The sequence below is a fragment of the Miscanthus floridulus genome, chromosome 17 (assembly GCF_019320115.1).
Source record: "Miscanthus floridulus cultivar M001 chromosome 17, ASM1932011v1, whole genome shotgun sequence".
Classification (NCBI taxonomy): domain Eukaryota; kingdom Viridiplantae; phylum Streptophyta; class Magnoliopsida; order Poales; family Poaceae; genus Miscanthus; species Miscanthus floridulus.
This window is the reverse complement of record NC_089596.1, coordinates 73668624-73685215: the sequence shown is the minus strand read 5'-3', so window position 1 is coordinate 73685215 and position 16592 is coordinate 73668624. Positions and strand designations below refer to the sequence as shown.

At 49.5% G+C, this 16592-nt stretch overlaps 1 protein-coding gene across 4 annotated transcripts; it reads right to left on the bottom strand.

Moving 5' to 3' along the window:
- Positions 1-185: 185 nt before the first annotated feature.
- LOC136516450 (DEAD-box ATP-dependent RNA helicase 17) lies at positions 186-16123 on the bottom strand. Of its 4 annotated transcripts, none has more exons than XM_066509849.1 (11): positions 15732-16123; positions 15224-15388; positions 14727-14799; positions 14527-14636; positions 13819-13962; positions 13341-13449; positions 12886-13247; positions 12719-12792; positions 12277-12581; positions 11304-11550; positions 186-906 (listed from the first exon to the last, which is right to left on the bottom strand). In XM_066509849.1, the coding sequence occupies exons 2-11, from the start codon at positions 15348-15350 to the stop codon at positions 658-660; spliced, it is 1800 nt and encodes a 599-aa protein (XP_066365946.1). In that variant the 5' UTR covers positions 15351-15388; positions 15732-16123; the 3' UTR covers positions 186-657. The 4 variants fall into 4 exon arrangements, with proteins under 4 accessions (XP_066365946.1, XP_066365945.1, XP_066365947.1 ...); XM_066509848.1 differs by having other exon boundaries at positions 15739-16123; XM_066509850.1 differs by lacking the exon at positions 15732-16123 and adding an exon at positions 15494-15508.
- Positions 16124-16592: the final 469 nt, after the last annotated feature.

Below are 16592 nucleotides of genomic sequence, written 5' to 3'. Positions count from 1 at the left end.
TCAGCCTGTTGGTTTCAGTCTGGGTTTATCAATCAATTTTTCTTTCACAACAAATCAGCATCAGCCGAATTTATTAGCCTAAAAATCAACTAGCGAACAGGCTGATTGTAAGTAATCATGTACCGGTACGGGCAGGCACATAGCGATGAAAAGCATACAGTAACGTGAATAGGTAGTTTATATGAAAATGAAAGTCAAAGATTGCAAGTGATTGGGTGGGGTCTAGTTGTTTGCTCTGACAGTGACACTGTAGGGTCTGTCTATTGACCACTTGTGGTAGAGCAATGTGCACAGCTGGCTCCTGGCTGCCTGATTAGTTTCCTTAAATCCATGTGCGAACACAATCGGGCTGGTGGTTCTGACTATTATTTCTGAACAAACTGTTTGTAAAGGGGGCAAAGGCAGGCGTGAGGTTTAAGAAAAACCCAGGTGGATACTAAAATAATAGTGATGGATGATCTCATATCAACAAACATTGTACATTTGTTGCTAGTTCCTACATTCAGACCAATATCCAAGCATGTAATCTCGCGAACAAAAAAAACTCATGTCAAGAGTTTACAGCCATACGCATAGGCCACCACGGTTGTTAGTTCCAAAATTGTCGCGCATCATGATCCAAAAAGCCAAGCGATGCAGCATTTCGGGTGCGCAAGTTCACTTCTTAGAGGGGAGCTTCCTCCTCTTGGCAGGCCACTCACGCTTCTGCTCTTTCTTCCTCTTCTTAAGCTGCATCTGATGTGACCTTCCGACCAGCGACGGCTGCTCCTTTAGCCCGAAGCTCCTCGCTACATGGCCCAGGTGCAGCTTCTTCACCATGAAAATTTTCTTCAGTTCACCTCGGTGGGCAGTGTAGGCACGAACCCAGGAACAGAAGGCATCCCTGGCAAGCTTCTTTGTTGCATCCTGGATAAGAATGCCATGTTAGTAAACCTTGTGCACACTTCAGTTGGTAGATGCATGCATGTTTATCTGTTCAGTTAGTTTGCATGCGCACGAGCACCAACCTGTGGCTGCCGTGCGCGTTGGAGGGCATGGCGAGAATAGCTCGCGCATGACCCTGGAGCGACCGGGCTGGACGCGGCATCGTGAACGTGGGGATGGACACGTTCAAGTGCGGTGTGCGGCTGTCCATCCGAGAGCTTCTGCTCTTTGTAATTCATACAATAAAAGGTGAAGAAGAAAAACCAGAAAAGCTGCTCTGTTGTTCGCAGCACCAAAACTCTCGAGTCCAAGTGATCGTGTGTGTTTGTGTTGTGTTGAGTTCTTCACCGAGCTCTTGTCCTCGCCGCCGGCGTACATCGCTGTCGTTAGGACTGACAATTGGCATCGGAGCTGTGAGAGAGGGCCTAGCGCGCCGCCATGACGTCGCCGAAGGGTCGAGGCCGCTCGCCGCCACCGGCGGGCAGGAAGGAGAAGGGCGGCGGCTCCGGCAGCAAGACTCCACCGCGCACGCCGTCTCCAAGCCGCTCGTCGTCGCGCCGTTCGTGGACCCGCGACGCCCGCCGTCCGAGAACGCGGCGCCCACGGGAGGTCGTGGTCGAGCGCGTGATCCGAGAGACGGGAGCCTCAGGCAACTGGCCACAGCTGACCAAGACGAACTATGATTCGTGGTCGCTGCTGATGAAGTTGAAGATGCAGGCTCGTCACCTCTGGGAAGCAGTCGAGGACGACGATGTCGACTTCCACGACGACCGTTCCGCGCTGGATGCGATCTGCTCCGACGTGCCCCCGGAGATGGTGCCCACCCTAGCGACCAAGTCGTCAGCCAAGGAGGCGTGGGAGGCGATCCGTTCTATGCGCATCGGTGACGAGTGCGTGAGGAAGTCGACGGCGCAGAGTCTCCGTGCTGAGTACGAGCAGATCGCGTTCCGCGACGGGGAGTCCGTCGAGGACTTTGCCCTGCGCCTCTCCAACATCGTGCTGAGGCTGGCGATCCTCGGCGACCCGGAGCCGGAGCCGAAGGTGGTGGCCAAGTACCTCCGCGTCGCTCGACCAAGGTACAAGCAACTCGTAATTTCCATCGAGACCCTCCTCGACATCGACACACTCTCCGTCGAAGAGGTCACTGGGCGACTCAAGGCGGCGACCGACGACGAACCATTGCTGGCCCAGGACGTCGCCGGCAAACTACTGCTCACGGAGGAGCAGTGGCTGGAGCGCTACAAGAAGCGGGACAAAAACTCCGATCGCGGCGGATCGAGCTCCGGAGGCCGTGGCAAATGTCGGGGAAGAGGCCGCGGTAGCGGCACCGGCAGCGGCAACGACTCATGGGCCGGTTCGAACTCAGGCCAAACCATCGCCGATGACGCGTGCAAGGCCTGCGAGAAGAAAGGCCATTGGGCCAAGGATTGTCGAAGCAAGAAGAAGGTAGAGAAGGCCCATGTGGCCCAGGATGACGAGCCCACTCTACTCCTTGCGGTTGGCTGTGAGCAGGAGGACGGAATTTATCCCCAAATCGAGCCGCCGACGCCGGAGACGAGTGCGGCGACCCTGCCGCCGATCTGCCACGACAGCCAGCTCCACTTCACCGAGAGCAAGGTGTTCGCCGCCTTCGACGAATTCGGTGACCGGGACCCAAAGCGATGGGTCCTGAACACTGGCGCGTCGAACCACATGTCCAAAGCGCGGGCGGCATTCTCCGGCCTCGACGCCGGCGTCACTGGCTCCGTTCGGTTTGGGGACGGTCCATAGCCCGCATCGAGGGGATCAGTACCGTCCTGTTGTCCTGCAAGAACGGCGAGCACCGCGCCATCGCCAACGTCTACTACCTGCCCCGCCTCACCGCCAACATCATCTCCGTCGGCCAGCTCGACGAGATCGGGTACCAAGTGCTGGTAGAAGATGGCGTGATGCGGGTTCGTGACGAGGATTCATCGCAATCCTACGTGCTCGACGTCGACATCGCACGACCGGTCTGCCTAGCGCCGCGGGGCGACGAGGAAGCCTGGGTGTGGCACGCTCGGTTCGGGCACCTGCACTTCGCCACACTGCGCAAGATGGGCAGGGATGGCCTTGTCCGTGGCATGCCCCTGCTGACCCAAGTGGAGCAGGTGTGTGACGCCTGCCTCACCGGCAAGCATCGGCGGGCGCCGTTCCCTCAAAGCGCTCTGGGGCGCTCGTCGGAGGTGCTGCAATTGCTCCACGACGACCTCTGCGGGCCCATTACGCCGCCGACACCGAGTGGAAATCGGTACTTTCTCCTTCTCGTCGATGACTACTCACGGTACATGTGGCTGGCTCTGCTTCCCAGCAAGGACGCGGCGCCCGCGGTGATCAAGCGCATCCATGCAGCCACGGAACGCAAGTCAGGCAAGCTGGTTCGTGCACTCCGCACGGACAGAGGAGGACAATTCCTGGCGAAAGACTTCGAGCAGTACTGCACCGAGCTGGGACTTCGTCACGAGTTGACGGCGTTGTACTCCCCTCAACAAAACGACGTCGTTGAGCGCCGCAACCAGTCCGTGGTCGGGACCGCCCGGAGCATGTTGAAGGCAAAGGGGCTCCCGGGCGAATTCTGGGGCGAGGCGGTCACCACGGCCGTCTATCTGCTCAACCAATCCTCGTCCAAGAGCATGGGTGGCAAGACCCCCTATGAGCTCTGGACCGACAGCGTCCCTGGCGTTCAACACCTGCGCATGTTCGGCTGCATCGTACACATGAAGGTAACAACGCCAAACTTGAAGAAGCTCGACGACAGGAGCAGGCGCACCATCTTCGTCGGCTATGAACCTGGCTCCAAGGTGTATCGGGTGTATGACCCGGTGACCCGACGCGTGCAAGTCAACCGCGACCTGGTGTTCGAGGAGGCGGCGCAGTGGCTCTGGACCCAGGGCTAGCGCGGTGAGGTGGACGACTTTGTCGTTGAACACCTGCCACTGCCCGGATCGACCACCATGACAATGACATCGAGCGCGACTTCCTCGGCCGGAGCTGCTGCTACACCTTCGGCCTCGCCGGCGTCATCAGTCCATGCTTCACCAGCTCATGGCACAGGGAGCATGACGCCTGGAGCATCGTCAGCCCACGCCTCACCAGTGCAAGGCACTGGGAGCACAACGCTGGGAACACCCCCACTGTAGGACGCAGACTCGGTGGAGTTCGTGTCGCCACCAGGTGCCGGCGCGTCGCAGCTGCTGGATGCGGACCACGACGACGACGCCCCACTTCGGTACCACGACATCGACAATGTGCTCGGGCCAGCCACGCCGCCGGGTTTCGCCGCACGATAGATGGAGGAGCAGCTGCTATTAGCAAGCGAGGCCGAGCCGGCATCGTTCAAGGAGGCGCTGGAACATGAGAACTGGCGCCACGTCATGCTCGACGAGTTCACCTCTATTGAGGCGAACGACACTTGGAGGCTCGTTGACCCACCACCAGGGGTGCGTCCAATCGGCCTCAAGTGGGTCTACAAGACGAAGCGTGATGAAGCTGGGCTCGTCGCCAAGTTCAAAGCCAGGCTCGTCGCAAAAGGGTACGTGCAACGCCAAGGGATCGATTTCGATGAGGTCTTCGCACCGGTGGCGCGGCTGGAATCTATGCGGTTGCTGCTGGCCTCGCCGTGAGCGAGGGCTGGTCAGTGCACCACATGGATGTCAAGTCAACGTTTCTCAATGGCGAGCTGCTGGAGGATGTCTACGTCGAGCAGCCCCCCGGGTTCGTGCTCAAGGGGCATGAACACAAGGTGCTCCACCTGACCAAGGCGCTCTACGGTCTTCGCCAAGCCCCCACTGTAGGGTCGAGATGACGGACTAGAGGGGGATGAATAGTCCTTTCTAAAATTAATCGCGTCGGCTAACCGAAACAAGTGCGGAATTAGAACTATCGGTTTAGCCAAGACTACACCCCTGAAGGGTCGAGATGGCGACTAGAGGGGGGGTGAATAGTCTTTTCTAAAACTTAATTGCGTCGGCTAACCGATACAAATGCGGAATTTAAACTAACGGTTTAGCCAAGACTACACCCCACTATATATGTTTACTAGCACCTTGCAAAGATAACAATTATGCAACAAAGGTGCCGGGCTAGCTAGAGCTCTCCTAAACAATTCTAGGAGCAAGGTTACACAAACCTATGCCACTAGTACTTTAAGCGACAAGGGAGCTCCTACACATGCTAGTAAGCAAAAGCACAAAGCTAACTAAGCTCACTAGCAATGCTCAATAACAAGACAACCAATGCCTAATTAGAAAACGCAAATACTTAGCTACACAAACTAAGCAATGTGACTAACAAGGTTACTAAAACCAAATTAGCCACGCAAGGGAGCTACTTCTATGCTACACAAGCAAGAAGGTAATTAGCAAGCTACACAAGCTATCTAATTACAAGAGCAACTACACAAGCTTAATATGTATAAAAGTAATGGCAAGCTTGTGCAATGGGGATGCAAACCAACGGGAAGAACAAGGTTGACACGATGAATTTTCTCCCGAGGTTCACGTGTTTGCCAACACGCTAGTCCCTGTTGTGTCGACCGCTCACTTGGTGGTTTGGCGGCTAATTAGCATCACCCGCTAAGCCCGCACGTCGGGCGCCGCAAGAACCTACCCCTTGAGTGAGGGTAGCTCAATGACACGCTTTACTAGAGTTGCTCTTCGCGGCTTCCGCGGGGCGAGCACAATGCCCCTCACAAGCTCTTCTCCGGAGCGCCGCACAAGCTTCTTGCGCGCTTCGACGGAGACCACCACCAAGCCGTCTAGGAGGTGGCAACCTCCAAGAGTAACAAGCACCACCGGCTTGCAACTCGATCACCTAGTGCCACTCGATGTAACCTCACGATGCAATCGCACTAGAATCGCTCACTCACACAATCGGATGATCGCTATCAAGTATGTGTGAGATGGAGGGCTCCCAAGCACTCTCAAGCATGGACACAAAGTCCTCCAAGGTGCTCAGCACCAGCCATGGCCGAAGGCCACTTCTATTTATAGCCCCAAGGGCTAAACTAGCCGTTACCCCTTCACTGGGCAACGGTCGGGCCGACCGGACGCTCCGGTCGTGTTGACCGGACGCTAGACCTCAGCGTCCGGTCGCTCGCAGACGACCACGTGTCCCGGTTCCAACGGTCATTTGACTTGACCGGACGCAGCAGCACACAACTGATCGGACGCTGAACCCCCAGCGTCCGGTCGTTTCCAGTAAGCTCCCGAGCATGACCGGACGCGTCCGCTCAAACGCGATCGGACGCAGCCAGCGTCCGGTCACACTCCAGCTACTGCATCACCGTACGTCAGCCTGACCGGACGCAGCCTTCCAGCGTCCGGTGCATTCAGATCCAACGTCCGGTCAGTTGACCGACGCCGGCATCTTCGCGACCAACTCGTTTTCACTTCTAACTTCTTCATCCTTGCACCAATGTGCTAACCACCAAGAATTTGCATCTGGCGCAATAGAAAATAGGCATTCCATTTTCCCGAAAGCGCCGAGCTTGTGAGGCGGGAGGGAGAGAGAGACCCAAACCTATCTCACCCCTGCAAACACCACCTCCTTTGTAAATGTGCCAACACCACCAAGTGTACACCACCATGTGTTATGTGTGTTAGCATTTTCACAATCATTTCCCAAAGGATGTTAGCCACTCAACTTGCCACGCCACTCGATCCTAGCGACAATGCAAAGTTAGATCACTCGAGTGGCACTAGATGACCGATATGCAAACAAGTTTGCCCTTCTTGATAGTACGGCCATCTATCCTAAACCCGGTCATAAACTTCTCTACACACCTATGACCGGTGAAATGAAATGCCCTAGGTTATACCTTTGCCTTGCACATTCCATTCCATCTCCTTCAACGTTGATGCAACACATGCACAAACACGATCAACAATGATATGATCCACTTCATATCATCACATGATCATATTGGTTCATCGATCTTGACTTCACTTGCTCTTCACCGTTGCCATCGTCCATCGGTGCCAAGTCTTGCTCAAGCTTCACCGCCACGCGGTCCATCACTCCAAAGCCTTCGACTTGCCCTTCACGCTTACAACCGGTCCATCAAGCCAAGTCTTGTGTTGATCTTCTCCACCTTGATCACATGACTCAATGTCATGTCTTATGTTCATTTAAGCTCTTTCATCATCACATGTGTGAGCTTCGCAACATCTCCAAGCCATTTTCACCTTCATGGCATATGTTGCTCACACATATGTACCTGTGGACTAATCACCTGTGTACCTCACATAAACACAATTAGTCCACCTAAGTTGTCACTCAATTACCAAAACCAAACAAGGACCTTTCAACCCCTCTATCTATGTTTTCTAGCACCTTCCAAAGATACTAATTAAGCAACAAAGGTGCCGGGCTAGCTAGAGCTCACCTAACCAATTCTATGAGCAAGGTCACACAAACCTATGTCACTAGTACTTTAAGCAACAAGAGAACTCCTACACATGCTAGTAAGCAAAAGCACAAAGCCACCTAAGCTCACTAGCAATGCTCAATAACAAGACAATTAATGCCAAATTAGAGAGCGCAAATACTTAGCTACACAAACTAAGCAAAGTGACTAACAAGGTTACACAAACCTGATTAGCCACGTAAGGGAGCTACTTCTATGCTACACAAGCAAGAAGATAACTAGTAAGCTACATAAGCTAACTAGTTACAAGAGCAACTACACAAGCACAATGTATATGAAAGTAATTACAAGCTTGTGTAACGAGGATGCAAACCAACGGGAAGAACAAGATTGACACGATGATTTTCTTTCGAGGTTCACGTGCTTGCCAACATGCTACGTCCCCGTTGTGTCAACCGTTCACTTGGTGGTTCGGTGGCTAATTGGCATCACCTGCCAAGCCCACACGTCGGGCACCGCAAGAACCTACCCCGATAGTGAGGGTAGCTCAATGACACGCTCAACTAGAGTTGCTCTTCGCGGCTCCCGCGGGGCGAGCACAATGCCCCTCACAAAGCTCTTCTTCGGAGCACCGCACAAGCTTCTTGCGGGTTTCAACGGAGACCACCACTAAGCCGTCTAGGAGGTGGCAACCTCCAAGAGTAACAAGCACCACCGGCTTGCAACTCGATCACCTAGTGCCACTCGATGCAACTTCATGATGCAATCGCACTAGAATCGCTCTCTCACACAATCGAATGATCACTATCAAGTATATGTGAGATGGAGGGCTCTCAAACACTACTACACAAGCCACTAAGGCTCTAGTGTGCTCAGCTTGTCCAAGCTCTCGTCTAAAGGCCGACCACGGCTCCTATTTATAACCCCACGAACAAATAGAGCCGTTACCCCTTCATTGGACAAGTGTCGGGACGATCGGACGCTCCGGTCCGATCGACCGGACGCTAACCCTCAGCATCCGATCGTGCGATGCACGCCACATGTCCCCTCCTTCGAACGCTGATCGCTCGATTTCAACGGTCATTTGTCGACCGGACGCTCCAGCTTGAACTGACCGGACGCAGCAACCCCAGCGTCTGGTTGTTTCTAGTAAGGTACCGGACGCGTCCGGTCGATCGCGATCGGACGCAGCCCCAGCGTCCGGTCACTCCCAGCAACACTGCTCTGCCTGCGTCACCTTGACCGGACGCATACGGCCAGCGTCCGGTCACTTCCAGCGCCAGCGTCCGGTCGATGACCGATGCGTGCCCGCTGACTACCACTACTGACCGGACGCTGGAACCCAACGTCCGGTCACTACGTGACCAGTGTCCGGTCCACTCTGTGAGACCCTATTTTTTTCGAAACAGGGCGCCAGTGGAGTTACGAACCCTTCTCACCTCCGTTCCATCGCCGAGTTGATCCACATCAACCCCAACTTCATCTCCTTTGAAAATGTGCTAACACCACCAAGTGTACATTGCTATGTGTATGTGTGTTAGCATTTTCACAATCATTTTTCAAAGGATTAGCCACTCAACTTGCCACGTCACTCAATCCTAGCGACGATGCAAAGTTAGATCACTCGAGTGGCACTAGATGATCGATATGCAAACAAGTTTGCCCCTCTTGATAGTACGGTCATCTATCCTAAACCCGGTCATCAACTTTTCTACACACCTATGACCGATGAAATGAAATGCCCTAGGTTATACCTTTGCCTTGCGCATTCCATTCCATCTTCTCCAATGTTGATGCAACACATGTACCAACATGATCAACAATGATATGATCCACTTCATATCATCACGTGATCATATTGGTTCATCGATCTTGACATCACTTGCTTTTCACCGTTGCCTTCGTCCATCGACACCAAGTCTTACTCAAGTTTCACCGTCACGCGGTCCATCGCTCCAAAGCCTCCGACTTGCCCTTCACGCTTGCAACCGGTCCATCAAGCCAAGTCTTGTCTTGATCTTCTGCACCTTGATCACATGACTCAATATCATGTCTCATGTGCAATGAGCTACTTTATCATCACATGTGTGAGCTTTGCAACATCTCTAAGTCATTTTCACCTTTATGGCATATGTTGCTCACACATATGTATCTGTGGACTAATCACCTGTGTATCTCATATAAACACAATTAGTCCACCTAGGTTGTCACTCAATTACCAAAACCACACAAGGACCTTTCACCCACGCGCCTGGTACTCCAAGCTGGACGCCTCGCTGCTCAAGCTTGGGTTATCTAGGAGCACCTCCGAGCATGCTGTGTACCTACGCGGCCAGGGAGCACGACGTCTTGTGGTTGGAGTCTACGTCGACGATTTTGTGATTGCTGGTGGCAACCACTCCGACATTGACAAGTTCAAGTTGGAGATGAAGAGCACGTTCCAGATGAGTGATCTAGGGCTGCTGAAGTACTACCTTGGCTCGGAGGTGGTACAATTTGAGATGGGGATCACTGTAAGCCAGAGAGCATATGCAACAAAGATCTTAGAAGGTGCTGGTCTGTCAGGCTGCAATCCAAGCAACACACCAATGGAGCCCAGGTTGAAGCTGAGTAAATCGAGCTCCGCCCCTGCTGTTGATGCTACTCAGTACAGGTCCATTGTTGGCTCTCTGCGCTATTTGGTGAACTCAAGGCCAGATTTGGCATATTCAGTGGGTTACATAAGCAGATTCATGGAGAATCCTACCACTGAACATATGGTGGCAGTGAAGAGAGTACTGAGGTACATTGCAGGGAAGTGGGTTACATAAGTAGATTCATGGAGAATCCTACCACTGAACATATGGTGGCAGTGAAGAGAGTACTGAGGTACATTGCAGGGACTCTTCATTTTGGTTGCCATTATCAGAGGAAGAAGGCGCAGCTGGAAGGTTATAGTGACAGTGACCTTGCCGGAGACATTGATACAAGGAAGAGTACTTCTGGCGTCCTATTCTTCCTCGACAGAAACGTAATCACCTGGCAGTCTCAAAAGCAGAAGGTGGTGGCACTATCTTCACGTGAGGCTGAGTACATTGTAGCAACTACTGCAGCCTGTCAGGGAATTTGGTTGGCGCGACTTCTAGCAGAGCTCCAAGACAAGAAGCCTGACATCATCAACCTGAAGATTGATAGTCAGTCGGCCATCCAACTGAGTAAGAACCCAGTTTTTCATGATCGCAGCAAGCACATTGATGTTAGATACCATTTCATCCATGAATGCGTCGAGGAGAACAGGGTTACAGTTGAGTCCATTGGGACTAAAGATCAGCTGGCTGACATTTTGACAAAGGCCCTGGGACGTGAGCAGTTCTGTGAACTTCGTTCTAGGCTTGGGGTCATTGATGTACAGAGTGTGCGCAAGGCTTAGGAGGAGATTTGTTAGTAAACCTTGTGCACACTTTAGTTGGTAGATGCATGCATGTTTATCTGTTCAGTTAGTTTGCATGTGCACGAGCACCAACCTGTGGCTGCCGTGCGCGTAGGAGGGCATGGCGAGAATAGCTCGCGCATGACCCTAGAGCGACCGGGCTGGACGCGGCATCGTGAACGTGGGGATGGACACGTTCGAGCGCGGTGTGCGGCTGTCCATCCGAGAGCTTCTGCTCTTTGTAATTCACACAATAAAAGGTGAAGAAGAAAAACCAGAAAAGCTGCTCTGTTGTTCGCAGCACCAAAACTCTCGAGTCTAAGTGATCGTGTGTGTTTGTGTTGTGTTGAGTTCTTCACCGAGCTCTTGTCCTCGCCGCCGGCGTACATCGCCGTCGTCAGGACTGACATGCCAGAACATATTAACTGATATCCATTGCTTAAAGCTTAGTTTACTATTGTTTACGATATTCATAACAAATAATCAGCACAAGTATTTCACATGTGCAAGTTCTCACATCACTGAAAGGTGAAACATGTCATTTACCAAACAGTCACTGGAAGGAAAAGGTAAAATATGCATTACCTCAGCTGCAACGAAAGCCTCAAGTGATCTCTGCAGAGACATTATCCAAGGATGCATGTCTAAGGATATTAGCTTCCTTTTGTGGGGTTTCTGCCCATTTACAGGGAAACTATCCAAAACCTTTTGAAAGGGGTACTCTGTCAGTGATACACCGTGTAGCTCCAGATCTTTCAAGTAGTCAAGTTCAATAGGTTGCAGAAAGAGGAGAGCCTCCCCCTTTTCACCAATTCTTGCAGTTCTTCCAACCCTAATTAGTGAAGTGGACAGTGCTATTAAATAGAACTAGCAATGGCAAAGTAAAATGCGAATTATTATTCTTGTTTATATATTGGGAGCTTAGCATCTTCATAAGAAACCACTCCATCTATCCCCAAAATAAAAGGACTTCTGAATTTGTGCCAAGTCAAACTATTCTAGGTTTTACCTCATTTATAGAGAAGGGTATTAAAATCTACCACATCAAAAGAGTAAGATATGAAAATAAATTTCATAATGGACCTAATGATTCTCGTCCAGAATTGTAAATATTGTCCTTTTCTATAAACTTGGTCAAACTTAGGATACCTTGACTTAGGCCAAACTCAAAGGTCCTTATGCTTTGAAACAGTGGGAGTACAGAACAAAATGGCAAGTAAGAATACTGTTTTAAGCAACCTGCTAGATAAAAAGATTCTATAACAGCAATGCAGTGAACACTGAAAACGCAACATGGAACTATGTAATATGCAAACAAATGCAAGCACATGTTATGTGATACATTGCACATTAAATCTACAATTTTGTGATATAACATGTTAATTCTGTAGTTTCTTTGTTCAACTTTTAAAATCTATAGTTCTGCGTTAACTTTGACAAACCACCTGTAGTTTTTTTTGAAATTTCATCATACACAAAAAATTACAAAGGGGATAATAAACTAAGAAACTACAACTACAAGTGCATCAGACAAGTAGATGTGTGATGCATCAGGTACCTGTGAACGTATTCAGAAGCTTCTCCAGGAGAATCATATTGTATGATGTACTTGACTTTTGGAAAGTCCAAGCCCCTAGCAGCAATATCGGTAGATACTAGAATTGCTGATTTCTCAGAACCAAAACCCAAAAATGACTTCTTGCGATCATCCTGCTCCATGTTACCATGCAAACGGAACACTTTACAGCTAAGAAAATTTTGCTTCTTATCAATATCAAGTTGTGGGTCAGAGCTCCACTCGAGCTGGCTGAGTACTGTATGGTGGAAATCTACAGAGTCACAGGTTGAGAAGAAAACAACAACCTGCAAAAAGGGGGGGAAATGTAAGCTAACTCATAATAGACTGAAGTCTCACGACTACTAGGACCTATCTGTGGCGACTTGAAGAAAAAATTATAGTTCAGTGAAATTTAAACATCAGGACAAAATACGAAACTCACCTTCTGAGAGACTTGTCTTTCAAATAGAGATTTGAGAATCGTAAGAAGAACCGCAAGCCTTGAACCACATGAAACTAAATAATAAAAGCAAGGATTTGTCATACCACCTAAGCAACAAATGACAAGCATGACCTCTAAAAAGTTTAAAGCAAGCAACTTGTTGCTACCTTTAACATATCTTTGAACCAATTGTGCAGGAAGCTTGAAATCATCAACCGCATGTTCCACTAAATCATTCTGCTTTCCCAGTATTTCATCCTCATCATCAGATAATAGAGAAGTATGATTGTTCCCTACATTGTTGGATTTCCCTGAAGGCTTGTTTTGATCATCAAGGCCAATCATCACTGGGTTTTTCAAACTAATTTTTGCCAACCGATTCACCTTCTCATTAAGAGTTGCGGATAAGAGAAGGTTTTGCCTTCGGATATGCTCCCCTTTGTTTTTAATTTGACCAGGGGCACCATTCCTTGAACCCAAGTGCTCTAGAATATCCTCAACTGCTTTTCCAAAACCAAGTTCAAGAATGCTGCATTAATACAACACAAGAGTGGTAAAAATTGTGCCCACCAAATAAGAAACCTTCTTTGGAAACCAAATGACGTGACTGTTGGTATCAGACCTGTCAGCTTCATCAAAAACTATCCACTGCAGATTTGAATAGACAAATGAAGCAGTATGCTGTAAATGGTCAAGAAGGCGCCCAGGGGTAGCAATGAGAATTGATATTCCTAGAAAAAAATGTCCAGGGTCAAAGCTTGATATCACATAGAGGCACATTTGACACCATAAATGAGTTAAATGCATGAGTGGCCCCTGAAGTTGTCAAGGGGTGCCACTTTGGCCCACGAACTTTGAAAACGCATTTCTAGATCCCTAAACTTGTTAAGTGGTGCACCACAGTGGTCAGTATGGTCCAGAAATGGACCTGCAGTGCACCATTTTATAAGTTTAGGGATGTGCGGTGCACCACATAACAAGTTTAGGGACCCAAAAATGCATTTACAAAGTTTGTGGACTTAAGTGGCACCCTTTGACAAGTTCAGGTGCCGCTGATGCATTTAACTCTTCCATAAATGACACTATGGGACAAGATATACCTTTCCGCAGTCTTGCTTTCTCTTTTGCTCTGTTCTCCCCGCCCATGACATACCCAGGGACAATCCAGTGAAAACGATGAACCAGCTGCTGTGCAATCCCGTAAACCTGTAAGCATAGCTCTCGCGTTGGCACAAGTACCAACGCTATCATCAAACAGTTAGTGACATCAACCAGTATTAAGGGAGGATCAAGGGAAGAATTGCTCGTGTAATTTTTTTTTTCATCATCACACAACAGGATGATTTGCTAGGTGACTCATAATCACTTAGTAAGTGATTGTGTGTGTCAGATGATTTTGTTTTCACATACACTACACTTATCAGCATCATTTTGTTACAAAAAAAGATAACAGAACTGAATTCCACTGGATGATTGCAAACAGTCACAAACCATAATAACACAGGCAACAGTGCAAGATTGTCACTTTAATCAAAACAAAATCCATGGTGCATTAACAATTTTAATCTCTCCAAAATAAGAAGAAAAATATAAGAATAATCCCTGCAGAAGATCATGATAGACAAACCATGATTGGTGTAAGGGTGTAAGGCTATACAGAAAGGAAATAAAGAGACCCAGCTTTACTGCACATTTAAATTTTTTATGACTAAAGACATTGAGCTAAGAAAATTACATATTCTAGAGGGAAAATTGGATTTACCCATCAAAAGCAGCACGGGGAACATAAAAAAGGCACAAGTAATTACCAAAAGTTCCATGAGTTCTATCCACACGAGGCTCCCTCATCTGGAGAAGGTGCACAATGGGTGCAAGGTACGCGAGAGTTTTCCCAGTGCCAGTTGCAGCCTTCACTAGCCTGAAATTGGCAATGTAAAACATTATTCATTTAAAAAAAAAGCACTTCAGTTAAGGATTTGCCATAAATCAGAGTATCAAAAGAGCATACATGTGCTGTCCCGAAATGGCGACTGGAATTGCCTGAGCTTGAATTCGCGTGGGTGCTTGGAAACTCATCTTATCTAAATTAAAGAATGAAAGAAATACTATTTAGCAAGCAGGAAAATGTGCATCGTTTTTGCAGACTTCTGTTCAACATTTGCTATATTTGATAACCAGGAAGCAGTCCATTTTCCTGCAGAATTCTTTCGAAAGCACTAAGAAACCCTCTATCTAAGCATCAATTTCATCAGACTTGACTTCTCCGCAAGTTCAAACCACCACCACGAACCACATTTGCTACTTCAATTAGTACAAAAACCTAGGAACATGACATTTGTTCACCAAACTCGATCAATTCACGGAGCAAAATATTATATACTAAAGCTAAACCTGTAACGAAAAGAAATTCAATTTGATGCGAGCAAAGCTTGTGATTCAAAATCGAACACCCAAATCACAACTACGAGGAAAAAAAAAGGAGAGTGAAGGAAGATAGAGAGCAACCTTGAAGGTGGGCGCAGAGGGTAGAGTGGAGGCCGAGGTCCGTGAAAGAGCATGAAGCAAACAGCTCCCCTCCCGCCTCCTCATGCACCGCCAGCGGCGGCGGTAGCTTGCCGAGCTTCTTGGACATGTCGCAGCGGCGGACCCAGGATTTGAATCCAGGTATGCCTAATCAAAAATTTATTATCTAATATGGTATGCTCCGATACAAAATAAATAAATAAATCAGTAAACGGCTCGGTAAAAAAAAAATATCTAAAGGTCTCAGAATACCTTAAATTCAACAATTAAGTTCGAAATTGCATAAATGACAATATAAATTGTTCAAACGTAATATAAGAGATCTTCCATGAGGCTCATATTTAGCATTTGCAAAGATCCTGCCAACACATTATACATACTCTACGTCAGGCATATACCCCATTCCATTCAACACCAAATTCACAAATTACAATCACCGATTTTAGTCGGAGCACATGTATCTACTACGTACACAGACACACATACTCACCACTCACCAGAGTTGCTCAGATGTGGGGGACTGGATGCGTTGGTGTTGGCCGCTGTGCCGGAGTCCGGCAAAGCGCGCAGGCGCAGATCAGCACCCGCCCAGCGCCCCAGCCGCCCTCACGCAGCCGGCGAGCTGTGCAGCTTCAACAAGCAGCAGTGGCACAGGTCCAGGCCAGGTCGCCGCCGCACGAGCTGCGACGGGCCGACGGCTACCGGCGGCTTCTGCCGTCCGGTGGGCACAGGCTCAGCTGCGCAGGCCGCAGGGAAGGGAGCTGCCGCCAGCCGTCCCGCCGCCCCTCTGGTGGTGCTCACCACGGTCCACGTACGGCAGAAGTAAAGCGGCGCCGAGGGACTCGGGGAGTCGGGGTCGAGCGACGCTGCGACAGGGTATCGGAATAGGGCACCAGGAACAAATTTGTTGGCACCTGGGCTTGAAATGATAAGTAGCCGTAGATTTTTGGGCCAAATTCCAGGATAGTTCTTGGCCCTCGTTTAGTTAGGCGCGGAATCGGCGCCGCCAGAGATACTGATGCCACAGTAGCTACTGTAGCATTTCGTTTGTATTTAGTAATAATTGTTCAAATATTGACTAATTAGGCTCAAAACGTTCGTCTCGTAAAGTACAACTAAACTGTGCAATTAATTTTTGATTTCGTCAATATTTAGTACTCCATGCATGTACCGCAAGTTTGATGTGACGGGGAATCTTCTTTTTGCATAGTGCCAAATTCTGGAAATTGGGGGAGCTAAACACCCCCTTGGCCTAGACTACCTGCTGGGCCCGCCACTGACACGTCGGGGAGGAGATGAGGAGACCTCGGGCGGAGGAAGCTCAGTGGAGCGCCTGGGACAAGGGGATCTC